The sequence below is a fragment of the Drosophila montana genome, unplaced genomic scaffold (genome assembly GCF_035044405.1).
Source record: "Drosophila montana isolate Dmon_TW-CO22-7 unplaced genomic scaffold, ASM3504440v1 contig_920_1, whole genome shotgun sequence".
In the NCBI taxonomy this organism is placed as follows: Eukaryota; Metazoa; Arthropoda; class Insecta; order Diptera; family Drosophilidae; genus Drosophila; species Drosophila montana.
In genome coordinates, this window is record NW_026999206.1 from 590,180 (window position 1) to 617,948 (window position 27,769).

The 27,769-nt window shown below is 43.4% G+C and overlaps 4 protein-coding genes across 6 annotated transcripts in view; 1 reads left to right on the forward strand and 3 right to left on the reverse strand.

The window, feature by feature from the left end:
• Positions 1-286: 286 nt before the first annotated feature.
• On the reverse strand, positions 287-1,650 carry LOC135440323 (uncharacterized). The gene has a single exon (XM_064699429.1). The coding sequence runs from the start codon at positions 1,536-1,538 to the stop codon at positions 450-452; it is 1,089 nt and encodes a 362-aa protein (XP_064555499.1). The 5' UTR covers positions 1,539-1,650; the 3' UTR covers positions 287-449.
• A 617-nt stretch (positions 1,651-2,267) lies between these two features.
• LOC135440304 (chromosome-associated kinesin KIF4A-like) lies at positions 2,268-6,735 on the forward strand. The gene is made up of 7 exons (XM_064699399.1): positions 2,268-2,530; positions 2,597-3,286; positions 3,362-3,513; positions 3,584-4,988; positions 5,068-5,941; positions 6,032-6,477; positions 6,538-6,735. The coding sequence occupies exons 2-7, from the start codon at positions 2,619-2,621 to the stop codon at positions 6,587-6,589; spliced, it is 3,597 nt and encodes a 1,198-aa protein (XP_064555469.1). The 5' UTR covers positions 2,268-2,530; positions 2,597-2,618; the 3' UTR covers positions 6,590-6,735.
• A 221-nt stretch (positions 6,736-6,956) lies between these two features.
• LOC135440318 (probable cytochrome P450 311a1) lies at positions 6,957-9,322 on the reverse strand. The gene is made up of 4 exons (XM_064699421.1): positions 9,081-9,322; positions 8,646-9,023; positions 8,054-8,394; positions 6,957-7,978 (listed from the first exon to the last, which is right to left on the reverse strand). The coding sequence occupies exons 1-4, from the start codon at positions 9,247-9,249 to the stop codon at positions 7,388-7,390; spliced, it is 1,479 nt and encodes a 492-aa protein (XP_064555491.1). The 5' UTR covers positions 9,250-9,322; the 3' UTR covers positions 6,957-7,387.
• A 4,907-nt stretch (positions 9,323-14,229) lies between these two features.
• Positions 14,230-27,769, reverse strand: part of csw (corkscrew) — a 28,228-nt gene continuing 14,688 nt past the window's right edge. The window contains exons 4-12 of one of the 3 annotated variants that reach the window (XM_064699407.1): positions 19,384-19,546; positions 17,506-17,685; positions 17,310-17,427; positions 16,318-17,231; positions 16,124-16,214; positions 15,254-15,443; positions 14,813-15,185; positions 14,725-14,751; positions 14,230-14,651 (exon numbers count right to left, since the gene is read on the reverse strand). In XM_064699407.1, coding sequence (XP_064555477.1) covers positions 14,523-14,651; positions 14,725-14,751; positions 14,813-15,185; positions 15,254-15,443; positions 16,124-16,214; positions 16,318-17,231; positions 17,310-17,427; positions 17,506-17,685; positions 19,384-19,546 — 2,185 coding nt within the window. In that variant the 3' untranslated portion in view covers positions 14,230-14,522. Of the gene's footprint in view, positions 15,186-15,253; positions 15,444-16,123; positions 16,215-16,317; positions 17,232-17,309; positions 17,428-17,505; positions 17,686-19,383; positions 19,547-27,050; position 27,769 lie in introns of those variants that run through there. The other 2 variants (XM_064699405.1, XM_064699406.1) reach the window with 2 other exon arrangements.

The window sequence follows — 27,769 nt, forward strand, 5'->3', positions numbered from 1 at the left end:
TCATAATGTTTTTACAAATTAACTTAATAATATTGGTCACTGTGTTTTTATTTATTACTGTTTAATGTCCAAAAACAAAAATGGTTAAAATAAAAGATTTGTTTTGGGTACAGTTGATTTCAACTATGGATAATTGCTAATTAAATTCTATTGATTTGAGCTAAAACTGCAAATAATAAAAGTTAAATGTGACTTAAACCAAGACAGCTATAAGAAATTTGTATATTCTGTTTGGGCTTCTTGTCTTGTCAATCATAAACAAAATTAAAAAAAAAGAACGCAAAAATTCATCTAGATCTATATAGATAGATATATGTAGGTCGTATAATAATAGTGCAAATATGTAATCGACCTCTTACAACATGTTTTGATTTTGCACGGAGCAGCTAATTGGCTAGTCAATTAAAAATCAAACCATGATCGCTCGAGGAAACAACAATTATTAACCATTAACACGAGATACTAGAGATTTGCTGTAGCTGGTCGCGCCTAATGTACACCTGTGGCAGGTTCAGCATGGTCAGGTCGCTGTCGATGAGGTCCAGCTGCTGCTCCAGCTGTATTTTGAGGTTCCGCACACGCAGCGTGCCCATTGAAATGGGCAGCCGATTGTATTCCCAGATGAGCTCCCGGTGGCGCGCCTGCGCCGCTTCCAGCAGTGCGATTCGCTGTGCCTCCGTCAACAGTACCTGATCCTGATCCTGGTACAGCCTGCGCTCGTTCTGGTCTGGCTTGAGCGGCTGCGTCGCTTCGCTGGCTGGCGTCGGCTCAGCCTGTGAGTGGCAGGAGGCATTGGTCCGTGCACTCAAAGACTGATCCAGCTGGGGCTCCGGCTCCACGTCCGTTATGTCCGGTATGGCCAGCTGCAGCACATGCGGCGCGGCTGCCCGTGCACCAATCGATGCGCCATCCTCGCCCCTATCGGCTGGCTGGTCCTCAACATCCAATTGATCCACTTGAGCGGGCACAGTGTCCACCACGCCGCCGAGCGGTCTATGTGGGGTGTGCTTCATTGACTGGTTGCCGCGTTGCGCGGGCACTGTGCCCAGCTCGAAATTGGATGCAGTGCGTCGCAGGCGGCTGGCATTGTTTTGGTCACAGGCCAAGGGGCTCGGTACGGGCAGCTCGTCGCCCTCGCTGTAGCCGCGCATGGATCGCGACGGACCCTGTCCATGTGCCTGCTCCGTGCACTTGAGAAGCGCTGCATTCAGGAACTGCTCATCGCTAATATCCTCCGTTTGTATTTGCTTCTCCGATCGCTGTCCGCCACCGTAGAAAGCTCGGCCCTGGCGTCCGCCATGGATGAGGCGACGCTGCGTCTCGACCAGCGGCAGCGTGCCCGATCGATGCGCCAGCGAAGCGGCTGTGGGCAGTTCATAGCTTGCCGGCGGCCAACGCCATTGCTCCCGCTCCCGCTCCCGATCCCGATCCAGGCGCCGCAGCGTCATCATCGGCGACTGACGGACCAGCAACCTGTTCTCGCGCAGAAAGTTGCGCTGTGTAACCTGGCCCATTGCGGCGGAACGTTTCATCCACATGATGAAAGCCGAAATGCAAAATATAAAAGTCGCAATGTACAAACGAATCAAATGTAAACAACAAATCTGAACAAAATTCAACTGGAAAATGAAATCTATTTGTGTATAACAGTTTGCCCCGACTGACTGATTGACTGACTGACTGACTGACTGACTGACTGCCTGATTGATCAGAGCTCAAGCCGAAGCTAATTGTGATATATTATGCGTGCACACCTAAGACAGAGCTTTCGCAAATTCCAGCAACAACTGCGAGAAAATGGCAACAAGAAATTAAACAAATCCGAGCTTCAAAGATCTTTGTGAAAGTTCATGGAGACGCGTTTCATCCTGTTGGACAAGTTCACCGACCTGGAAAACGGTGGTCAATGATTCAATCCTATATTTTACTTAAAAAATATTAGCCAAGCTTTACAACAAAGGATAATAACACCGAATGTCAATATGAAAATAAAAGGGCTACAGAGGTGGTCAATTGGTATTAAATCATTATCAGTAAAAACACAGTGACCTGAACTATTTAGTTCATTTGTAAAAACATTATGAAAAATGCATTGCTATTTTATAGACATTGAAACGTTTTTGTTTACTTTTTTGAATTAACACATTCCGTTGCTGTTCAACAAATGCATTTTGAATTAAACGATGAACTAGAACTATCGATAGAAGTGATCGTCATTGGCAGCACACATTAATTTTGAGCGTCTCTGGTGTGTACACACTGAGCATTGCGGGGCTGCAGCACACTGGCGCTGACGCCGCTGCCGCAAAAATATCGTTTGTCCCACCATTTTTCGAATTTTCTTAGACGCGATCAGTGAACAGCACCAGTTGATTTATTTATGCATATTTGCATTCAGTTATAAGTGTGCAGTTACTTGGATCTAGGCATATTAGTGGCAATTTAGTGTTTTATGTTTCTATATTCAAGTCGCAGCATCTCGGCAAGTGCAAGTGGAAATAAAACATACTCAAATTGAGAGATAATCCAGGTGAGCGCCAGAAAAATATCAACAATAATAATAATTCCACTAATAATATATGTTTTGCAATTGTAGTGCCCGATTGTAACGTAAAACCATGTCAGACTCTGTGGCCGTTGCTCTGCGCGTGCGCCCGCTGGTTAAGTCGGAGGTGGAGCGCGGCTGCCGCATTGCCGTGCAGCGGCCCGTGGATGGGATTCCTCAGGTGACCGTGAATTGCAGCGACTCGTTCACCTACAACTACGTGTTCGACAGCAGCGATTCGCAGCAGAATGTATACGAGACGTGTGTGCGGAGCAAGCTGAAGAAGCTGCTCGATGGATACAACGTGACGATACTCGCCTACGGCCAGACGGGCTCCGGCAAGACCTACACGATGGGAACTGCGTTCGATGGGGTCATGGATGATAACGTGGGCGTGATACCGCGTGCAGTGCACGAAATCTTTGAGGAGACGGCCGCCATGGAGGAGGAGTTCCATTTCAAAATCACCTGCTCCTTTGTGGAACTGTATCAAGAGCAGTTCTACGATCTGTTCTCGCCCAACAAGCGCGAGGACAGCACTGTTGACATACGCGAGGACAAGAACCGCATCGTCCTGCCGGGCCTCACCGAGGTCGAGGTGAAGCATGCCAAGCATGTCACCGACCAACTGATGCGCGGCTCCTCAGGCCGCGCTGTTGCCGCCACTGCCATGAATGAGACTTCATCCCGTTCGCACGCCATCTTCACATTGACTGTTATAACCACCAAAAAGACTGGCCAGTAAGTCGCGTAGTCGAGTAGTCAAGTGGCTAATCCCAGTTCCCTTCAAGTTGTTAATGTGCATTGATTACTTAGAAAAACAGTGACGACTTCCAAATTCAGCCTGGTGGATCTGGCGGGCTCTGAGCGCTGCTCGAAGACGCTCGCTTGTGGGGATCGTTTCAAGGAAGGCGTCAACATCAACAAGGGCCTCCTCGCGCTGGGCAACGTTATCAATGTGCTGGGCTGTAAGTAAAATGGGAGTCAAGCATCTAACTTAACTAATCTTATCACCTTTATCTATTTCTCCCTTTGCAGCTGGCCAAACGGCGGGCTATGTGCCCTATCGACAGTCAAAGCTGACGCGCCTGCTGCAGGACTCGCTGGGTGGCAATTCGATTACCCTGATGATTGCCTGTGTCAGTCCCGCGGACTACAACGTGGCTGAGACGCTCAGCACATTGAGGTATGCGGATCGCGCACTGCAGATCAAGAACAAGCCCGTCGTGAATATGGATGCGCATGCAGCAGAGGTAATGATGCTCAAGGACATCATACAGAACTTGCGCGTCAAGCTGCTAGCCTGTGGTGGCGGCGGCGATAGCAATAGCCTTGGCATTGACGGTCCCTGTCTGAACGGCTCCTCGGGGACGAACGAGCAGCGCTTTAAAGAGCAGTTGGAGCAGCTGCAGCAGGCGAACGCACGCATTGAAAAGAAGAATCAAAGGCTGCAGCAGGAGCTGCACCAGGCACTCATCGATCTGGCCGAGAATGAGATGCGTGCCCACATAGCAGAGGTCACACACGACAAGCTCAAAGCGCACGTGCTCGAGCTAAAGACGAAACTGACCGCGACGGCAATGCCCAAGGCTGCGGAGGAGGGGGTGCAGCAGGAGCTGGAAGCGGTGCCGACGGATCAGTCACAGCTCCTAGACACGAGGTGGCAGGAGCAGCTGCGCGAAATTACGCAGCTTGTGACGTGCGTGGACGAGGAGCTGCAGCAGACGGAAACCGCGCTGCAGACGCATCGCAAGGAATGCCTCAACGGCGGCAACAGCAGCAGCATCAGCAGCGAGGACTCCAACTTTGGCAGCGAGGAGACGCACGAGCTGCTGCAGTCGCGCGCCGAGGAGCACACGATGAAGCAGCTGAATCTGAACGGTGAACTGCGCAACATAAATCGCCAGCTGGACATTAAGCAGGAGCTGCACGACCGCGTTACGCGCAACTTTAGCAAACTCCAAGACGATGGCATCGACGAGAAGTTCAAGCAGTGCGAGCAGAAGATCGAGCAGCTGGAATCGGAGCGACGTGAGCTGATGGACCAGCTCCGTACCACCAAGCAAAAGGACACATCCGCCAAGCTGGCCGAGGAGCGGCGCAAGCGGCTGCAGCTGCTCGAGCAGGAGATTGTCGACATGCGTCGGAAGATCGTCCAGCAGGCAAATATGTTAAAGATGCGCGAAAAAGAGCGCGAAAAGATCCAGAACCTCAGCACCGAGATACGCGCCATGAAGGAGTCGAAGGTAAAGCTGATACGCGCCATGCGCGGCGAGTCCGAGCGCTTCCGCCAGTGGAAAATGATGAGCGAGAAGCAGCTGACGCAGCTCAAGAGCAAGGATCGCAAGATGCAGAGCGAAATGGCGCGCCAGCAGACGCTGCACGCAAAGCAGCGCCTGGTGCTCAAGCGCAAGTGCGAGGAGGCGCTGGCCACCAACAAGCGGTAATTTAAATTGAACGCTGGAGCAATATTTCGAAGGAAGGGAGGAATTAACTCTTGACTTCTTGCTTTCTGTTTTTAGGCTCAAGGATGCACTGGAACGGCAGAGAGCCGCGCAGGCGCAACGTCAGCGTCATGCCAAGGATCAGCCGGGTGCAGCCAAGCTGGATGCTTTGGTGGATCGCGAACTAGAGGTGATTCTCTCGCTGATCGACGCGGAGCACAGTCTGGAACAGCTAATGGAGGATCGTGCCATCATCAATGCCCACTGCTCGGAGATCAGAGCGCAGCAGCAGCAGGAGCCGGAGGCGCAGCCAGACGCAGAACAGGCTCAGCTACTGGCCAGCCTCGAGGAGGAACTGGAGATGCGCAATGCCCAAATAGCGGATCTGCAGCAGAAGGTCTGCTCCAACGATCTAGACAGTCGCATGGCTGCGCTATGCGACAGCGTCCAGAGCATAGGCGAGTCGCGTGCAATTAATAAGCAGCTGCTCAAGAGTCTGGTGCAGCAGCGGCGCGAACAGGCGCAGGGCATCATGGAGCAGAAGGTGCTGGTGGACGAGCAGCGCAGCCAGCTGAACGAAGCGCAGCAGCGGCACGAGGAGCTGACCAAACGCCTGCGCCAGGCGGAGCGAGAGCACGAGCAACTGATGGCTAGCCAGCAGCGCAGTTACGAGGAGAAGGTCGCGGTGCTGCTGCGCAGCTCGCATGCGCTGGGTGGCAGTGAGTCCCAAAAGCCGGAAGATCTGGAGCGCCAGAAAATAGTCGAGGAGCTGCTCAGCACCAAGGAGGCGCTGCAGCAGGAGCTCGATCGCATCAAGTCCAAACAAAAAGCGACAAAGAAGCCTCAGTCCGCCGATAACTCAGTTATCTTTCTAAACGAAAGCCTGCTAAGCGACGGACAGGAGGATTCAGACAGCGATCCCGACTGGGTGCCATTGAAGAAACGTTCCAAGGCAAGTGCCATGCCCAGAGTGCAGTCTATAGCTCCCCCACTCCACTCCGGCACTTGTTTGCCTAATTCTCGCAATTTCTTATTCACACAGAAGTCGCATTCAGACACCGCAACACTGGAAGCAGCCGCCGAGGGCGACAATCCCAACGGGAGCACTAGCGTCAACAACAATACCACCGCCAACAACAGCCTGCAGGGCTCCATAGACATGAGCTCGACGACGGATGAGACGCGCAAAGGAGCGAAGCGCTGCAAATGCCGCACGAATTGCAACACGAAGCGCTGCGGCTGTTTCTCAACAAGCAGCGGCTGCAGCAGCTCCTGCAAGTGCCGGGGCAACTGCCAGAATCCAGTCAACAATGCCGACAAGGAGAACTCCACGCCCGGCACAGCACAGAATATGACAGTTACGGTGAGCAGCGACGTCACGGAAGTCGAGGAGGATGCGGATGTGATCAAATCGACAGATCACACCAACCCCGGGCCGCTCTCCAGCCCGAACTCTGTGCTGGAGAAGCGTAACTCCCGACTGCCCAGGTCTGATTAAGAATTGATTTTCATAAGCAACGTTTTTATATAGATATTTCTCTCTTACAGAAACTCGGAGCTGCTCTTGCATACGCCCTCAACTAAACAGAAGTTCTTTTGAGCGCAATAGATATACATATATTGCTTTGTCTTAATCTTTTGCTTCATATACAGTTTTAATCGCAAGAGTTTTTATATGATTTTTTAAGCAAACTTTCTATTAATATTAGCATAAGCAGTTAGAAAAATAAACATTGTCAAACCAAATCGTGTTTCCTAATCTTCGCGCACTGGAACGAAAGAGAACGCGTCATTGTGCAAGAAAGGGATGGCAAGCACACGGTGCGATCGGAATGGGATGGTCCATCGAAACTGGCTGATCCTGCCTGCTCTTCAACTTAGCCATACTGAATGATAATATAATAATAACCGAATTCGAACTCCTAAAACAACGTTAACTAAATTAAGTCCTGTTTTATGAATACATTTGCTATATATATTTGTTTAGTATTTGACTCTTTCCGGTCGCCTAGAAAACCCTACAATGTACATCAATTTAAGATTCTTTACTAGCGGGCGTTAGATATTGATAACAAATTACCCGGCGTTGTTCGGTTTAATTGAATTGAATGGAATTTTAATAAAAGAAGTAAACGCTTTTCGAAAATATATAAGAACAGACTTTTCATTTTGAATGATTTTCAATAGTAGATCGATAAATATCGATAATAATATTTGAATGCCATCTATGTGGGTTGACAATTTTGATGAATGATTCGATAGAAACTACGGAATTGATTTAAAAACATATTTTCATAGTGCTAAATTGAAGGTAAGCGAAAACATTTTCAGTTTGCGGCGTATAAGGCTACAGGGTGCAGGCTACAGGGTAGCTCGTAGTCGGGCACTCTTCCCTAGATCACTCGGACTCGGAGCGTGGCAAAAACTTAACGTTTATGCCATCTCGGGAGCGCAACACCATTTGGGCCTGCAGGACCAGCGGCGCCTGCGGCTCGGCTAGCTCCAAGCGGAAACGCTCGACAATGCGAGCGGTGAGCAGCTTCATCAGCAGCAGCGAGTACCTGCGTCCAATGCAGACATGCGGGCCACCCGAATACGGTATATAGCTGTAGGGAGATGCCGCCGCTTCCGACTCCGTGTGCGCCGGCAGCCAGCGCTCTGGCCGGAACTCGTAGGGCTCCGGAAAGTAGCGTGCATCATGGGCCAGGCCGTACATATTGATCCAGAGCGTGACGCCGGCGCAGTAGCGACGCCCTCCAATTGTTGTCGCCTTGGTTGTCTGGCGCCCCGTGCTGGGCACTATGGTGTACATGCGCAGCACCTCCTTGAGCACCGCGTCCAGATAGCATAGCTTATGGAGCGCATCCAGATCCGCTGCGCCGCCGGGCGGCAGCTCTGACAGTTCCGCGTGCAGACGCTCCTGTGCCGACGGCTGCTTGGCCAGCGCGTACAGCACAAAGCCCATGGCTGCCGTTGTGGTGTCCACGCCCTGTTGAGATTCCAAAGGAGAGAGAGGGAGAGGGGGTGAGAGCGAAATGTAGGCGCCACTTGAGCGTGGACTCACCGCAAAGACAAACGTGTTGACCTCGTCGCGTATCTGGCGACGACTCAGCCCCGCCAGCAACATGGCATCCAGCAGGATGCGTGGCTTGGCCTGCGGCTCCGCCAGCTGCTCCCCACGTAGCTGTCTCTCGCGCTGCTGGATGACCCGCTCCATGAGCTCGTGTATCAGCTGCAGCTGGACGCACAGCTCGCGCCAAAGACGCGTGCGCCTGAACACAAAGTCGGAGGACAGCAGAGGATTGATCATTCGCTTGAACAGCAGCTCGCCGCTGCGATGAAAGGCCGCCACAATCTGCGAGTGCTCCACCAGCTGCGTATCCAGCCGATGTCCCATTGAGGTGTCTAAAAAAAAATTAAGTGTGCTGCAGTCGGGCGTGTTCACTAGGCGATACCCTGTGCCCAGCCCACTTTTTCCCTACTCCCAGCTCCGAATGCATTGCAGAATATGCATCGCTGTTGATTACCTTCGCGTGCTCCAAGTTCTGGGAAGCTATTCGAAAGGTGAACTATTTACGATCCGCCTTCATATCAAATGGTTCTCTTGGGTGCGGGGCACAGGGCATACATATGTATATTTAAAGTAAAGCACTCACCGACAATCGCATCCAGCAGGCAGGCAAACAGATGATCCGTCACCTCGATGGCAGCGCCGCCTGTCCGCTGCAGTCTCTCGAGCAGGCGATCCGCATGCGCCGCCACCTTTGGAGCAAAGCTGCGCAGCAGCTGTGGCTGAAGGGCCGGCGTGAGGAGGCGCCGCTGTGCGGCCCATTCGGGGCCATGGCTGATCAGCAGGCCGTTGCCAATGAGCGGCGAGAGCTGTTGGAATGTGGCCGCCTTGCGCAGCGTGGGATCGTGGAGCGCCTGGCGCGTCTCCTCGGGGCTGTGCAGAAAGACCCACAGCTGGGGGCCCACCCAGAGGCGGTAGGTGGCGCCAAAGCGTTCGCGCAGCTCTGTAAACACCAGAAAGATGACTGCGACAACAGAAGCTTCAGGGATTTGGACTGGCCTCTCAGCTGCTCAAAACTCACACTCTGGCTTCAGCTTGCCAATCATTTGGGCATTGCCCAAGCCGGGCAGGGCCCACGGCCCGGGCAGGCTGCTCCCCAGCTGCAGCAGCTGTCGCATGCGCCACAGCAACAGGCACAGCAACAGGCACAGGCACAGTCCCAGGCCGAGCAGCAACGACAAAAGCGCCATCTGTGCGTGACAAGCATTGAAATCCAATTGATTGAATGCCCGCGCAATTGGATTTCCAATTGGATTCGATGAGCACAATCAGTTGCTGATTGCCGCTAATCAGAATGCCCGCGCGCTGCTTGCGAATCCAATTGGATTTCGGTTGCAGATCAGTGCACGATTTAACAGCGCTGCAAATGCGCTTGGCAAATGCGGTTAAACTGTATTAGACGCCATAAATTGATATTTATTTATATGCTCTACATATGTATGGCTTCTAGTATCTAATCAGACGACAATTAACTTGGCCTTGGTCAACTGCAATCTGCTGCTGCTGCTGCTGCTGTGCAGTGGAAAGAAGCTCTAGAAGTGCTTCACAAATCTTATCAGATTCTGTTTTGGGGCGATTTATGTTAACGCCCATAAGAAAGCAATGTAATCTAATTAGATTTGCAGCCAACGGTTGAGTGTTTGAAATTGGGCCAGTGTTGCCACCGTGCAAAAGATTGGCAGCTCTTTAACTGCCTGTTAACTAACATGAACTTTGTCAGAAGGTTAAAGATCAATTGGCAAATTAATTAATAAGCTATATCTTATGGAATTAAACTTGAACATATTGTATGTAATAATGTTTATTCAATAATATTTGTATGTATTTTTCGTATGTATGTATATATATTCTGAAATTTGCATTTCTCTTCTAATATGCAGACACATAAATTTGTAATAATTATTGTTGTTATCCTTTGGTTTGTTTTTTTTTTTTTTAAATATTTTTTTCTCTCTTCAACAGCTATGCTCGTAATGTTCTTGTGGCTTCGTTTTATTGTTGAGAATTGTTACATTTGCCTTATGCAATTGTTTTTTTAACACATAGTTGCTTTAACATTTACAACGATTATAATTTGCGCTTCTATTTGATTTGATTCATCGTTACGTTCATATATACCATATATGGTTTCTTTAAAGCTACAATAACTCATTTTTTCTTTTCTAAAATATCGTTTTGTTTTTTTTTTTGTTTGTTTTTTATTCATTTCACTTGTTTTTTTCTGTTGTGGGTTTGTTTACGTCGTTTACCTTTGGTTGGTTTTGTGTGTTCTTCGATTTTAACAATATTTCGATAGTTATACAAAAGTTAAATATTTCTCTATATATATGTATATGTATATCTATATATATAAAGGGCTTTCTTCGTATTCGCATATTCGAGATAAGAGCTATTTGCAAAAGTAATTGAATTTTAATTAAATATTCTGTTGTATATTTTTAGCATGTGCGTTTCAATACGAATTCAATATCAATATATTTCGATAATCCAATAATTCGATTAAATCTTTTTATTTTTTTTTTCTTTTATATTTCGTTTTATATTTCGTTTACGGATTATAAAGAATAAACGGCATAGACTCGTATAGCTTATGCCGAATTTGACTGCCCGATCGATTTTCGCTCACAATTGTTATCGATAATTGAGAATCATGCTCCCGATAACACGCATCTATTTGATTTCACTTGCAGTCGAATATTTGTGCGTTAAGAAAAAGCGTGAAATTGCTTAGATACGGATTTCGGGAACATGTCTCCAAAAAACAATTTTGCTTAAAAAATAGTTTTAGAATATTTGCCTTTACTATGGGATCTAAGAGATCATTAAACAATTTCTTTTTTTTCGCGCAAATTTTAAGTATTTCGAATTTGTATCGTTTTTTTTGTTTTTTTTTTTCGATTTTAATACAATTGTAACTTTCTAATTAGTAAGATAATAAAGCGTTTTCCTTACTTGGTGTTTGGATTGCTATGGTAGTTAGTTGTTGTAAATCTTTTGTTGTTGTTGTTCTATCTGTTGTTGTTCTATCTGTTGTTGTTGTTGGTTTTGTTTTAGTTTAAACTCCTTTGTAACTCTCGCATCATTGCTTAAGTAAATATATATATATATATATGTATATTTAATAATGTATATAGTTAAGCGTTTGTTAATTGGTGTTTTGAATAGATTTATTTTCGTTATTTAAATATTTATTTAGAACTTGTTTTGATTTGTTTCCATCGATTGAGTATATTTGGTGTTGTTGCTCGGTTGTGCTTTGACATTGCGTTCCTTATCCTGTTATTGTAGTTAATCGCTTGCAGTTCCATTTCCATGTTCCAAATGCCGTTATCCATGTTCCAGATGCCATGTTCCATGTTCCATGTTCCATATATTCAGCGTATTTCATTCGTATTAGCAAAAATCTCAATTATTATAATAAAAGCCGGGCGTTTGCCCAATAAACCACATATTTGCAATTTATATGAATTCGATACATAATAATACCATATAATATGTATATGTATATATGTATGTATATCTATGTATATATCGGTGTGTATATGTATATGTTCGTGTGTTCAGTTTAAAATAAATGTATATACGTTACATTCGAGTCGAGAACTAAAACTAAGGCTAGTACAGCTCCATTAACAAACACGAGAGCGAAGAAGCCAGGCTTCAGCATTACAATTATTCGATAAGAACTAGCTATGAGTGTATGAACGGGTTTCTTTTTCTTTTTTTTTATAGAAAATACGATTAAGTTGATTTTTTGGTTTTTTACTTTTTTACTAATATATTTTTGTTTGTATATGGCTGTATAAATAAGTAACATGCAGGCATATACGAAACAACAATTGCATCGAGAATTGCTTATAGGAAATCTTTGGATTGGGGCGAAAACATAGCCTAACTTGTCTTAAAATCAATGATCAATATATGAGTTTTGGAAGGTTCGCCATTAAAGCATAATATGCACTTGGTTCGATAGTTTCGCATCTCTATATAAGGTAGTCTAAGATCGCAATTTGGTAACTAATATTAAAGTTAGTTCTATTTTTAGTTGCTGAACACGTTCGTGCTTATTGTTTCATCGTTGCTTTTGCCGTTATTTTGCTTTTGTTTTCTTTTTGCTTTTGCTTTTGGTTTTATTTTTGTTGCTTTGGTGTTTTGTCGTTTCAGATCTGCGTTTGCTATTGCTTTTGCTTTTGCTTTTGTTTTTGTTTTTGTGTTTATTTGTTATTTGGTTTTTGGGCTTTTGGTGTTTTGTTGGTCAATCAGTTTGGTTACGCTCGTTATAAGGCCTGATGTGATTGTAAGTGTGGTACTCAACTGAAGCGTAGCTGAATATAAATACATATATGCTTAGAATTGAGGTAATTTGAAAATTGGCAGCGGCGCTTGTTAGTGTGAAATGCGGCAACAGCGCCTAACATTTATTGCTCAACACTGAGAAAATAATCATAAAAAATGTAAAATCAATCAAATAAAAAGAAATCAAATAAAATGTTTGTTGTTGTTGTTTTTTTTGGTTTTTTTTTGTTTTTTTTTGTTTAAATTATTTCATAAAAAATATTTTATTTTTGTGTATAAATACAAATGTAATTTGTGTTTTCGCTTTGTTTTTTGTTTTTTGTTTTCTTTTTTTGTTTCTCTGTTTTCGTTCTGTAAAGACAATAACAATTAAAGCGCTTACAAAAAGCAATCAAATAATATTTTAATTAAATTACAAATTTCGGTTTTCATTTATGTAAATTGATTGCTCAAAATGTTTTCTCTGTATGTATGTGTGTGTGTGTGTTTGTTTGCGAGTAAAAAATCGCAAAAAGTTTGTCGAATGTTTACAAAAATCAAACAAATTTAAGACAATCATGTGTGTGTGTGTGTGTGTGTGTGTGTGTGTGTGTGTGACATACCTAATGCTTTAATATTGCATATTAACTTGGCTTACATTTCGCTTTCCACTTACAAAAATAATAGCACACACACACACACACACACTCACACACACACACACTCACACACACACACACTTATAAACTTAAAGCGTACAATTACGACAAAAAAAATATGTATATTTATAATTATAATAATTATATAATAATAATAATATTAATGCCTAAGTTGATTATCATTTAAAATGTAACACAATAAATTTGATAAGTTATATTCGTACGTACGTAAAATTAAAGCAAAATACAATATTCAAACAAAGAGAGAGAAAGAGAGAGAGAGTGAGAGAGAATACAGATGCAAATAAGAATGTTAACAGAGTGTGTTAACAGTTGGGGCACAAATACATATGCGCACATACATATGTGTGGAAGCAAACAACATTTAATGTGGGATTAGCTGCTGGCTTGGCGCTTGGCTTTTCGCAGAGAAGGGAATAGAGGAGTGGGGATGGGGCAGGGATGGGGGGATTTAGACAATTTAAAAGAGGTTAACAATAAACGTTGCCAATGCAACTATTTTTGCACATAATCTTCTTAAACTAGTTGCATACATTTAAGCATACGCTATTATCATTATCAATATTAAAAAATTATTAACTATATATCTTTTCAGACAAGGCATATTTGACAGAGTTGCTTTTTGTTGCTTCAATAAGTGTTGTTCGTGTATGCATGTGTATGTGTGTGTGTGTGTATGTGTGAGAGTGTGCTTGTGTGTGTGTGTGTATTTTAATTGCCTTCAAATTGATTTCTTATGCGCTTGCCGCTATTCTGTTCTATGCATGGTCTGTTATACTAGGCTAATCTGTTCTATTTTCTGTTCTATTTCGGTTCTCTGTTCTCTGTTCTCATTCTGTTCCGTTTGACGCCGTTATTTGAATCACAATCAACGCTTATTTTTCTTTTAATTTTTCTTTTCGTTTATCAACACTTACAACACTAAAACAATATGCTCCGGCTTCCGTGTGGCCGGTATTATATCATGATTATAGATCATGGATCATCGATCATATATCAAATATTTTAAAGATCAGCTTTTAGTCTGGTGCTGCTGCAGCCCAGTTACAAATTTCGTTTTCTTTTTCTTTGCTTTTCTTTTCTTTTTTCTTTTAACAACTACATACAAACATGGCTGAGGGGGGGGGGGGGGTGGTTGGTTTGGCGGTGTTGATGATAGGGGGACACACTTAAAATTTAAAGCGAGACATAAACACACAAAAAAAAACAATTAAATTAAATTAAATATATATATAGACGCATTTAAAAACAATGGGACACACAACAACGGACAAACAATTGGGATATTTTAAAATATAGGTATATATGTGTAGGTTTTTAATATAAAAAAAAAAATTAAGAGTTTAGAAATCGTTTTTTGCGCTCTGCAGAAACAGGTCGGGTAAGAAGAAGTGAGTGCGTGCGTGCGTGCGCGTGCGTGCGTGCGTGCGTGCGTGCGTGTGTATGTGTGTATGTCAAATGCAGCTGCATATCGAAAATGAAAGTGCGCGTATTTAGAAATTCATTTGTCATGTCTTGCGCGGCGGCGTCGGCGGCGGCGGCAGCGCTGGCGCAGCAGCAACATAGGCAGCGTGCGGCTGCCTTAGACTGTTCATGTCTTTGGGAATGTTTTTGTATTTGGCTGAAAGACGATGGGACTGGTGAGCAACTTGAGTAAACCGCCTGGCCGGCCCTGGCCCTGGCCCTGGCCCAAGACCTGCTTCTGCTTACCTGCTGCTGCTGCTGATGCTGCTGCTGCTGATGCTGCTGCTGCTGTTGCTGCGTCGTGCAACTGTTGCTGCTGCAGTTTAAGAGCTGCTAGCGAATCGCTATAAAAATTTGACTTGCGCATGTTGCTGCCGTTGCCGAGAATGTTGCCATTGCCGTTGGCATTGCTGCTGCTGCTGCTGCTGCTGCTGCTGACGACGCCGTTGCTGTTGCTGCAGTAGCTGCCGCTGTTGCCGCTGTTGCCGCTGCTGCCGCTGCTGTTGTTGTTGTTGCTGGCGCCCAGCGGCGGCAATGGTGGCTGCAATTTGGCGGCATGCTTATTGCCCGCATTCGCTGCTGCTGCTGCTGCTGTTGCCGCAGTCAACGGTTCCGCAACTGCTGACTTACACGAAACTAAGCTTAGATTAGAAATTGCTGGTGGTAGTGGAGATCTTTGTGAATCATTGCCAATTTCGCCGGTATACCTGCAAGACAAACTCATGTTAATATTACCGCAACACACACACACACACACACACACTGGAACACTCACTTGATGTTGGTGTACTCGCGCCCAACCTGGATGCTCTGCTCCTCGGCCCGCTTGCGCGCGATCAGGGTCTGAATGTAATGCTGCACCGCATAGTAGACGAACTTGTACTGGGCCTCTGTCTGCACCATGCCCGAGCGCTGCGAACGCACCATTTGAATAGTGCGTTGGATATCGATTTCAGTGTCCAAACCTGTGATATATAAATATATGTGTTAGATAAATTAATATAAATTATATTGTACAAATGCATAGATGAATATCGTTCGTTTATTCGTTTTACACTTTTCAAATACTGTAAGATCCTTTGCATTTTTCTTCTATATGTCAATTCGTAACAGATCCGCTAACATTCTAACATTGCTTTAAGCAGCTGTTAGTGTATACTAACATTAACACATTTTACATTAAGATGTTAGCTCATAACAGCTCTGCTAATAACATATACTGGGCAGCTACATATGTTGCGCTGTTACTGTAATGTTAAAATGACATAAATTGAGATAACATTTGACTAACAGCTCTGCAACGGTTGCCGTAATATTTATACTTTATGTTAGCATATGTCTTACTGTCCCTACCCCTCGAAAGTGAAGTAAATTAAATGTTTTTTACATTTTATACACTCATCGCTGCATGATGTTAAGCCGCCGTAGCAGAGGTTAAACAGCAACTAACGCCTGTTATATAGCCTTCCTAACTGTTTATAAACAAACTTTTAGGCATATTTAAAGCAAATATCATAAAATTAACATTAACCGATCTATGTTAAGTTCCGTAACTGTAACATTTATGCTGCTAATAAAGCAGTCAATGTTAATGGGTGACATAGAGCTGTTAAAGTGGATGTTATGCTATTTATATACTGCTTACCATTGCGCACTATCTGATCCAGAATCATGTCGATCACAATAAATGTGCCTGTGCGTCCGATGCCCGCCGAGCAGTGCACACAAATGGGACCCTAAGAAGGAAGAGAGACGGAGAGACGGAGAGAGAGAGAGAGAGAGAGAGAGAGTGTGAGTTTCGATAATGAAAATAATCTGATTGTGTATTTTGTTACTTACCGGCTTCTCGCCGGCCTGGGCCAGACTGCTCTGTTTGGTGTTGACATCCTGCAGGAAGTTGAGCACACAGCCAGGATCAGCAGGCACGCCGTGATCGGGCCACACTTGGAAATGATAGTGATAGATGCGTCGCTCGGGCTTGTCGCGCCACGAGAAGAGAAACTCGCGCAGCGTATAATCATTGGTAGAGTTCTCCTTGATGCAGTGCACCTTGGCGTGACCGAATTGCTTGCATTGCCCCTCATCGGGCCAATAGCGTTCGCACTTGGTTTTGCCGCGCTCAATTTCCTTGGTGGTCATGACAATGACGCGCGTATTCTCCTGCCAGATCATGTTCCAGAAGTCCGTCTTCGTGTTGGCCAAGCAGCCCTGGGTCGCGATGTACGTCTTGAACAGATTTCCCTCGCCATTCAGCAGTGAGCCCGTCAAGGGGCCGCTGCACGATGACGATGTCGATGGCGGCGGCGAGGCATCTCCGCAGTGCTTCTTCAGCAGCACAGCCAGGCACCCGTTGAGAGCCGCCGCTGCCGATGTGTTCCCAGCGGCGGTCGGCGTTCCCGGTCCGGTGCCCGCTGCAGAGGCATTCGCCGAGGCTGACATCGATTCGCTGCGCTTGTGCTTGCTCAGCGAATCCGATTTGCGATTGCAGGTGGCACAGTTTGTGGGCAGCGTGGCCGATTTGACCGCACACTTGACACACGTCTTGTTCAGCAGATGACAGTTGGGGCAATTGCGTTGCGTTTGGGCTGCGGTACAGGCCGGACACGCGGCTACCGTGCTATTGAGGCTCTCCGAGGAGCTGCTCATGTTATAGAGATCGCCATCGGTGGGTAAACGTATATAGTTGGCGTTTATGTACTCGGCGCCCGGTGCATTCCGCTCCACATCCTGCAGCTTGACGCGCGTGTGATCGTCTGCAAAGAAGGGGAACGAGAGGGGACGAGACTAGTTAACAAACATGCATCTAGAGCGTAGATGGAGCATTTGCTTACAGGGCAATATGTTGCGGTAGCGATTCTTTAGCCGATTCTCATCCTTGTAGCCCTCGTGGCGCGAGAATGTGTCACGACTGTCCTGTTGCAGCGACTCAAACTCCTCCCAGAAACCGCCCTGCCGTAAAGGAGGAAGTGAAGTTACGTTAGTTTCGATCTTTCCTTCTGCTATTGACTGATCAACTATCTGACTTACCTTTACCAGCTGTTCAACTCGTGCATTGATGCCAGCGGCTGTTATTCGCGTCGCATTGAATGGTTGGCGCAAATGCACCACTGTGCCGCAAGTCTCCACCATTGGATGGCGTTTGTAGTGCTCGATCAGTTCCGAGAGGGTTGCAAACGATTCACCACCGCCAACGTCGTACTTTTTATCCTGCAACAGATAATGTGAAGAATCAGTTGAAAGCAGTTCTCTCATCCAATTACTGCTTAAATGTTAAGAAAGCAGTTCACTGACGATGTTGGCTAACATTGGCATGTTAACTAACGGTCATCAGTGTTAAATGCATACTGATGACAAATAGCTATCGATCGAAGAGCCTGTGATACATCCTACTGAATATCACTGCCGATATACGACTACCGAGAATTTAAGACTTTAATGTACACAAATGGATGCAAATTATATAGATATACACAGATCAAATTTTAATATTCTATGAAAAGAATATATTAATATATATAGTTATTCCTAAAGCACGCTTTGTTAAGTTCCTGTCAAAGCTCTTTCAGCTCCCAACTAAATGTTTAACGGAAAAATGCTGCAATTAACAGCCTTGAAAATTACAAGAAACATCAGCATACCCTTAGCTGGCTGCCTAATTCTAGGGTAGTCGCTAGCAACTTGAGCTGTAGCAATAAAATCGAAATTGAAAAACGCTACAAAATTAGCTAATAAAAGTGCAAACGTGACCGCAATGTCAAATTGAAGTAAAGCCCAACCGGTCATGTAAATCACATTATTCCAAATGGCGTCAAATAGCAACAGCCACAGCAACAGAAAACAAACAACAACAACAACAACAATCAATAGTTTTTGTGGGGATTTACTGTAGTTAGTATATTACAATATGCCGTTTAGAATTCAGCAAATTGACAAATACATGGGATTGTCATGTTTAGGGGGAGCAAAATATAAAAAATCCCATGCCTACATTAGTTTTGAAGTACATTCTGATTATTTTTCTAAATCTGTGTAAAAAATATAATCAGTTTCTAAAAATAAATTAAATAATTTAGGTTAGCTGTAAGTCCCCGATAAGAAAAGATTACTATGAAAAAAAAAAACATGACTAGTTAAAGATATGCTTGCTATAATGCATGCATTGTGTTTTTTGAAGGCATGTAAATCCCACAAATGAATCGGGAATTTCTACATGTATAATTATTTAAACTTTCAGCAATTAATCAAGGCAACTAGCTAACTGAGCGAGTAGTCATAATGTTGCAAATATATTGACAGGATAATAAATTAGATCAGCTAATTAAGTCTGTAAATAACATAGCCTGATCAGAGCAATATAACAGAGACTTAACAGTTGTAAGCCTGTTGGCAAGCAGTGCGCTGCTGCAGCAACATTATCGGCAGTTCCTTGAATAACGGCGACTTGGCAGTTGCCTGCCTAGGTGCCAAGCAGTGCACATATGAAAGCAGTGCATTTGAGTATTACGCATACGCCACCAGCGCGAAATAGGCGTGAAACAAAATTATTGAAATGTGATGACAATAACCAAATATGTAAACACAGCTAAGTGCATTTACAGCACACACACAGACTGAACACATACACATGCCGCTGACACATGCCTGTATATATATATATATACATGTATATACATATATGCAGCTACACACAACTAATTCAAGGTCAAGCGATGAGGAACTTTACGGCCAGTCAGTCGTCATTTACATTACTTGTCTTGGCTATTATTGTTGTAGTTTCTGCTGTGTAGTTAGTAGTTGTTGTCGAGCACACAAATCGATTTGCATTTGCATTCAGTATTGGCCACTATTAGTAAGAACAGCACTTGGGGGCAGCAGGTCGAGCTGCTGTCAAGTTTTGGCACTTACCTGCCATCTAATCATGACATGCGTCACTTTATCGTCTGTACGCACGGATAGGACAAAATCACCAGGTTTACTTTGAGATTCACGCACGAGAAATGAACCATTCTTGCCACGCTCCAATATCAATTTTTCAGCTTCTTTGCCAGAAAGATTGCCGTGAAACCATCTGCAATGATAAATAAAAAATTAAGTAAATGCATATTAGACTATTTAGTTTGTTGCCATAAGCATTATCAATTTGTATAGTTACGCGTGTATTTAGCTTAAGCAGCTGTTTCCGACTGCAGCTAACCGACTGACTGACTGTCTGACTGCCACTGACTCCCGCTGGACTGACTCGGTAGCTGGCCGGCTGACTTTTGTTGTACGTGCGCGCTTGAAATGCGGCTATGAACTGCACAAATTGCAGGCATGTGTGCCAAATGACAGCAACAGCTCAAAACGATGCCGACAACAGCGACGAGCAACCAGTAGGAAATCAAACACGAATACACGAATACACAAAAACGAAAACGAAAACAAAAACGAATACAAATCGAATTCAATCGCATCGCATACGAGCGCAAAAATGCACAACACCAGCAAAATGCGAAGAAAACAGACAAATGCAAGGCAAACAGCAACAACAGCAACAACGACAAAAGTGCAAGTTGTTGCTGTTGCTTTGAGCTAACGTATAAGGCTTTAACGTTGTCGCCTGGCCAGGCCAGTTGGACATGGACATAGACTAAATAAATGTGCTTATATATAAATATATACGTGTATATATATATATCTATATATGTATATATATGTATATAAATGTGCATCTATGTACGCAACAGCCTTAAACAGTTGACACAGAAAGCAAGAGCCATCAAAAAGTTGTTGCTGTTGCTGGCGACGTCTAATTGAAAGCTATTTCAAATGCACTGCTTGACAAGTGGCGCCGACAGCGCCAAGCAGTTCCGATGGCAAGCAGTGCGAGGCGTTGTCTTGCTGGAAATGCTCTATTAGAAAAGAATATTCGGTTTGTGCAGAGCATACGCAAATAATTTCTTATTGCCACGCCTTTGTTGCTTTCCACCTGGCTCAAGTTTAATTTTGACTTATATCAAATACAATTTTTAAGATGGGTTAATTTTTGTTGATGTTTTTCGTGTGGTTTTACGTTTTATAAACTAGTTATGCACACTAATTTGAGCCAGTCACAAGACAGTTTACAGAGTATCTCTTTTCAGCTGTGGTTCTGACACCTTCGGATTTGTTTTTTGTTTTGTTTTTCATTTTTTGCTGTTGCTTAAATTGGCTTTGAAATTTGTTTGTTGTTGGCTCGCAGCGCTTCTCATTTGCATAAATAACACTAACTCAAAAAACTTGCTTTGAATTTGAATGCGAGCAAGACAGTACAAAACAGAACAGAACAGAACAGAATAGTAGAGTAGTATTCAGAAATTTAAGTTTCAGTTTCAGTTTCAGTTAGTCGAATCAGTTGTAGTTGTTATGGCCGGAGTCAACGTCATCTAGTTTTTAGCACTTGTAGAGTTCGACGGCATCTCGTAAATCGAGCAGAGGAGAGGCACACACAATAAGCCCACAAATCAATCGCATTTGTCCTTAAGCCGGTTTCAATTTAACTGCCCGCCTGTTCTCTCCATTGCTGTTGTTATTGATTTTGGGGTCATAGTTATCATAAAACACGGCTGCGAACTCATGCCTTATGTCTAAGAGCGTGTGCAAGCATGCATATTTATGTAGAGAGTAGTTCCCCTCCTCTCTCTAACGATCGATTATCGATTCTATCTTCCGCATGTAAGTATGCGAGTGCTATTAATAGCTATAAAGTCATATAAATAATTGACTTTACATTAGATCGTAGGCTCACACAGATATATGTACATATGTATGTGTATATATACATATATCGTGCATTTCAATGTCTGATCGTTACATATTCAAGGTGTTTCGGCCGGAATGATAGGGATAAGAGTTCGTCATGTTTATGTTATTTTTAGCACCGGAAATGGCATTGAATCGACACTGTCGATAGTTCGATTAACGATAGTTTTGTAATAAGTCGTACTTATCCAGGCAAATTGCAAGCTCATCCAAGCTATTAACTTAATAAAGTTGTCATTTTGGCATCATTTTGGCATTATTTTGCGATTTGTTGCTGATGTTTCCCAAATGCAAATGAAACATGAAATGCATGCCAAGCGCTTGCGCAACACTGGCCAATGGCTAATGCTGCCACAGCAGTCAGCTTTCTGTCAGCGAGCGGAATTTCTGGCAGCTCTCTGGTGCGTAATTTCCAGAGGATTCATACTTCGACAATCTCTAACGTCTGTCGACTATATAGTATATCTATATCTACATATATATATATATATATATATATCTATATATATTATGTATGTATGTGACTGCGCATTATTTAAATTTCTTGTTTTTGTTGATTTGTTGCTGTTGCCGTTGTTCTCTGTGTTTTTGCACTGTGATTCAACACAATCGACTTGGCTTTTGGGGCAGCCGCCGCCAGCAGCAACCAGTCAACAGTCAACAGAGCAATTAGCACCTTTCTTAGTGTCGACTTTTATTGTATCTAGTATAGCTTTTATTCCTGGCCGACTGGTGGCTAAAGCAGATGCGTTAACGGCATAACTGTTTAATTTCTCAGCTGCAATTACTTTTCACTTTAATAAAACGTCGTTTTTTATTTGGAGACTTTCATCAAGTTGGTTTCTGGCAGCACAGACTGTTGTGAAATTGCATGTATACCCTGTAAAAGAGGGCCAGTTTAATCTGCTGACAAGATCTGGCGGCTTTAGCATTTTATAGGGCATCTGCAAGTCGTGCTTTATGCAGCCATGACCGTTGCATTATTACAGTTATTACAGTTACGCACAGGAAATCAGCTGGACAGGAATTGTATCTCGAGCATCTTAAAGCTGAACCTGTTGGCCATTCATGAAACGCTACCAAAAAGGTCAACAAACAGCTCAGCGCAAAAATATATTCACATAATTATGTATACACACACACACACATATATGCATATATATATATATGAATATTTTTGATAAACAAATATATCGTACATCGCATAAATTAACATTTGTCACAAGTTGATAATTTTGTGTGCCAACGCACCTGCAAAACGAGCTGCGAGTCAAGAGCTCAAATCTGACAACTGGAGGCTGGAGGCTGGACATATTTTGGTGTAGACTGTACTCTAGCTGACGAGAGGGGGAGGCAGTGGAGTGGGGTTGGTGGGTTGGTGGGTTTGGTGGTTTTGGGGGGTTGGGGGGGTTGGGCGGTTGGGTGGTCTGTTCTCGCTGAAGGCAATTTCCATTTCAAGTGCAGGCTGTAAGCTCGTAAATTTAATGGCCCTTTACAAATAAGGCGGGCATTAAAACTGATTCCATGGCATGCCGTAACACAGCAAAAAAGAAAAGCCAGAAGTCGCTCGACTAGCAGATACCCTAAGCCCAGGCAAAGGTTGAGTTTATCCTATACACATAGACACATCTACATATAGACAGGCATATAGTATATTATATATATTTCCGCTCGGGATATATGCAATCTTGATTAACTTCGGTGCTTATGATCCGATCTTTATTCGTTTTACATTTTCAGCTCTCGCAAGTTCGTTCGAACTTTGCGTAATAAGTTCAACCAACTTTATATAAGATATTTCAAGATCAATATTAATCGATATTATGGAAATAAATGAAAGAAACGTTGGAGAATGCCTTCTGCCAATATACCCCTTTTGCCCATTTTCAATTTTCAATGCGCAGAGATCTCTCCGAGCTCTGCTCGTAGCTCGGTGAACCCGCTAGAGTACACAAAACGTGGGGCTAGCCCCACGATAAATGAAACACAAAACGAAAAAAAAAGCTCATTAAATTAGTTTTTTTTTTTTTTTGCATATTGAATTTTGCGCAAATTAAAACATTTATTTATTTGCTTAGCAAAATCATATTAAGCCAACAACAACAAGGAAAACCCTGTGGCAGTTGTTGCTGTCGTTTTGCAATGCATTTAACGGAAATATGCAAACAAAAAAAAAATAAATTAAAAATAATAATAATAAATAAACGAAAAGAAAACACAGCCCGCAACCATTAAAAATTCGCGTAGTTAGTTAACAAAATGTAAAACAATTTACATTTGACAGACTGCACTTGAAGCTGTCAAGCAAAACCAGCCAAAAGGGGGGGGGGGAGGGTGGAGGGTGGTGGAGGGCAGTTAAAATGGGGGGCTGTTGGCATTAGGTTGGGCACACTGTGTGCACGCTGTTAATTGGGACACGCCGCACTCTAACGGTAAACAGCGAAATGGCCCACTGTGTGTGTGTGTGTGTGTGTGTGTGTGAGGGGTGGAGAAGGGGGGGTGGGGGTGGGGGGTTGGAGTGGGCTAAAGCTGTTCGTTTAATCAACTGATGGCGATTACGGAAGCACCATAAAGTGACCATGGAGGTGACATGGAGTGTGTAAAAGTGAACGTGGAGGTGAAAATGGTATGTTTATTATTTGGGGCAAAATTATTTGGGAAGAGCTGTTTATAATATCTACAGTTTCTATCGAAAAGTTGTAAAGAAACAGCTCAAAGGAACCGATAATTATCGTAAAAAAATCTATCGATAAATAGTTTTGAATATCAATTCTTTTATTAGAATAAAAGTGAACATGGAGGTGAAAATTGTATGTTTATTAATTGGGGCAAAATTATTTGGAAAGAGTTGTGAATAATATCTAGAGTTTCGATGGAAAAGTTCTAAAGAAACAGCTTTAGAAGAACCGATAATTATACGTAACGAGAATCTATCGATAAATAGTTTTGATTACGATTTCTAATGTAGAACAAAAATGAACATGGAGGTGAAAATTGTTGTTATTTTAGTTGGGAGGAATGCAATAGAGAAACTGATAATTGTAACAACAGATTCTATCGAAAATTCATATTGAATGCTGATTTTCTGTAGAATAAAGTGACCATGGAGTTGATATTGTGTCTTTTGATGTTCAAGGCAGCAGCAGTTGAAGAACTGATATTTATATGTTTAGAATCTATCGAAAACTAGTTTTAAATTCTGTTTTTTCTGAAAAAAAAAAATTGACCATGGAGGTGAACATTGTATTTTTAGGCTGGGACAATAATAAAAGAGTAAAAAGAGTCTGTTTGAGAAACCTGGCCGATATACAAGAAATACAAGATGGCAGTTAGAATAAAGTGACCATGGAGGTGAGAAAACTGTACTTAGGCTGGTTAAGTTCCTGTAGAAGAACTGTGTGGCCTTTAGAAGAATGCAAGGAGTTTAGCATTATGCCCAATAATGTCACATATGTACATACATACATACATACATACATACATACATACATACCTACATACCCACATAACTACATAACTACATACCTCCAAACCTCCAAACATACGCCTCCTGCTCCGCCCCATTGGTGCTCCTCCGCCATCCTCCTCCGGCTCCTCAGCTTCCAGCGTTGAAGCCGCCTGCACCTCATTCATAGGAGAAGCATGCAGGCCTTACTTAGATTTATGAGAATCGAGGAGGAGGGCAGCCTTAATAAATACGTTTTTCTTATTTAAATTTGCCGCGCAACAAGACAAATTGGTCTGCTATTGGTATTTTATAAGACAATTTACATGCATACATACATACGCACACACATACACACACATTCACACACCCATACATACATACAAAAATATATCAACATATACATAGATTAATTTATTCATACATGCATGCATATATATACACATTCATACATATGTACATACATATATACAAAATCAATTTGGCATCTAAATCGGACAACATTAATTTTGGTCGAAATTCAAGTGATAAAATGGTACCCTCAAACATCCTATATAGACATAGGTCAAAATTTCCCAACCCCATAACTTGGTCAAATCTCATCAGATTTGCACGAGCTTTGGCTGTTTGTTCATGGTTCGTCCATTATTCTAGTATATACACACATATATATATATATATATATATATATATATATATATATATTTGCGTATCGAAAGCAAGCGAGAATGTGGGCTAATAATGCCACAAAGTACTTGGCACTAGCTGTATCAAATGATGCTTCTTTTTTTTATCTAATGCAAAAGAGTTTGCACACACACACACACACGCACGCACAGACACGTGTGTGTGTGACTGTGATTAACACAAACAGCGACGAGACGAGACAGCGCAAAGAATTGAACGCGACATCTGTGGTTGGGATTGGCAAACAAAAAGATAAGCAAAGAGTTTGCACAGCATTGTGGGGGGGGGGGGGGGGGGGCGTGTTGAGCCTGCGACAGATAGAGTTCCCGGTACGTTCTGTTTGTATCTGATTTATATAGCCGCCTGTGTGCTCAGCTATTTACGAGTGAGCGGAATTCGGTGCGCTAAATGGCGTGGATTATTTCATTAGAACTTCGTCGCAGCACGCAGCCTCTAAATGCAAAAATCAATAAGAAATGAAAAGATTAAAAACAAATCCGACAGAGAGCTCGACGAGCAGATGCCCTGTAGGCCAATCAATAGGCAACGAATTTCGGCACTCTTGCTGATTGACAATCAAATTGATTGAGCAACAATTGATTGACTATCGAATTGATAAGCACAACATTTAAACTAATTGTTGGATTAGGGCTCAGTTTAATCAGTTGCTAAATTATGTGTATCAAAAGTAAGAATATTAAGAGATGATAATAGGGCGAGAGTAGAGCAGCTTGAATTGAGTAGAAATGACATTAAATAAGAATTAATGGACGACTTTTGAACCCAACAAATTCTCAGAGAAACCAACAAACACAGCGCGACATTGACGGTTCGTCTACGGGAGCTTTTACTGTACTCAGGTAAATGCATAAAGAACTTGAGCCCAAAGTCGCCTTGGCTAAGCTTTTGAAAAGTTTAAAGTAATTCTTAGTAACTTGGTTGATAGTTTATACTCTATAGTATGTCAAGTCTATAAGTACGAAAGCGAATACAAACTAAAACCAGAGACTAAGATTATCTACTTGCTAGTTTAGAATAGATGTCTTTAGACGGGGAAGAGGAGAAGAAGACTCCGAGCAGAATACTCTGTAATGCTTGTAATTCAGGCAAGGGGCATGCCCGCCTTAAGGCCCGCCTCTGCGGGCCCAAAATCTGGCTGTCAATCATATTGAATGCCATTCAAATCATAAATATAAACAAGAAAGCACCAAATATGCGCGCAGGCGTTTGTTTACTTCTAGCTGCCATATACGTACATATATATATAATATAGATATATAGGTGTGTGTGTGTGTGTGTGTCACACATATATCTATTAGAATGTCACTAGCCCCACTCATTTTAATGTTTAGCTTAAATATTTATTCATTTGCGTGGCAATTTTAGGCACATGACAATTTGTTGTTCGCGTTGTTCTCGTTGTTGTTGTTGTTGCTTATTAGATTGTTGTTAATGCCAAAGCAACAACAACAACAACAAAAACAATTATTAATTTGTGGCTCGCACGCGCCTCAAACAGCTTCAGGCCAACAAAAAAAAAAACACTTAATTATAAAAATTAATATTAAAAAATGTGTGTATGACGCGCGCGACTTAAAACGCGTTCGCTTTTCATTTCTCTCGCGTTTCTTATCGCTTTTCGTCGCCTATTGTGACTTACGTGTAGCCGTAGAGTTGCACACGCATGGCCGCCAGGAGCGCCAGTGTGCCGCTGGAGCCGCCAAAGCTTTGGCCAAAGCTGGGCGGCGACGCAGACCACGATGTGGGCGTTACCGGATAGGATGAGTAGGCGTGGCCGTCGCTGCTATTATTGCTGCTGCTGCTGCCGCTGCTGTTGCTGCCGCGCGGCGCCATCGCCAGCTGCAGGTGCAGCGACTCCGTCGAGGAGCAGCTAGAGGAGGCGCCTGTGTAGGTGCTGGTGCGACGTCTGTTCGCCCTGCTGTACTTGTGCTTGTTGTTGTTGTTGTTGTTGTTGTGGGCAACGCCTCTGATGATCATGGCCAGCTCATCGTTGCTCATGCAATTTTTGCACTCGCCTGTGTTTGTTGTTGTTGCTGTTGCTGTTGTCGTTGCGGCCGTGCCTGTTGCCTTTGACTTGTGACCTTTGCTGGCCTTGGACTTTGAGTTGCTGCGCGTCCTGCCGTTGCCATAGTGCGCCTGTATGGCGCGTTCGTATTCAAAGTTGCGTTGCATGTTGTACACACTGTTGTTGTTGTTGTTGTTGTTTGTGTCGTTGTCGTTGTTAGTTGTGTGGCTGTTGTTGCTGTTGTAGACGTGCTTCTCCTGCAGCTTGTGATTAACAACATGTCCCAGCGAATTGGACAGTTTCTCGAGACACTTGTTGAATAGCATTTTGTTGCTGTTGTTGTTTAATTGAAT

What these genes read in the sequence shown, in the direction of transcription:
- LOC135440304 (XM_064699399.1), top strand. Translation starts at nt 2,619, where the DNA reads ATGTCAGACTCTGTGGCCGTTGCTCTGCGCGTGCGCCCGCTGGTTAAG. An exon ending in CGTTATCAATGTGCTGGGCT is followed by an intron (nt 3,514 to 3,583) that starts GTAAGTAAAATG and finishes CTCCCTTTGCAG; the next exon opens with CTGGCCAAACGGCGGGCTAT. An exon ending in CGTAACTCCCGACTGCCCAG is followed by an intron (nt 6,478 to 6,537) that starts GTCTGATTAAGA and finishes TCTCTCTTACAG; the next exon opens with AAACTCGGAGCTGCTCTTGC.
- LOC135440323 (XM_064699429.1), bottom strand. Translation starts at nt 1,538, where the DNA reads ATGTGGATGAAACGTTCCGCCGCAATGGGCCAGGTTACACAGCGCAAC.
- LOC135440318 (XM_064699421.1), bottom strand. Translation starts at nt 9,249, where the DNA reads ATGGCGCTTTTGTCGTTGCTGCTCGGCCTGGGACTGTGCCTGTGCCTG. An exon ending in TGGCAAGCTGAAGCCAGAGT is followed by an intron (nt 9,024 to 9,080) that starts GTGAGTTTTGAG and finishes CTGTTGTCGCAG; the next exon opens with TCATCTTTCTGGTGTTTACA. An exon ending in TCAACACGTTTGTCTTTGCG is followed by an intron (nt 7,979 to 8,053) that starts GTGAGTCCACGC and finishes GAATCTCAACAG; the next exon opens with GGCGTGGACACCACAACGGC.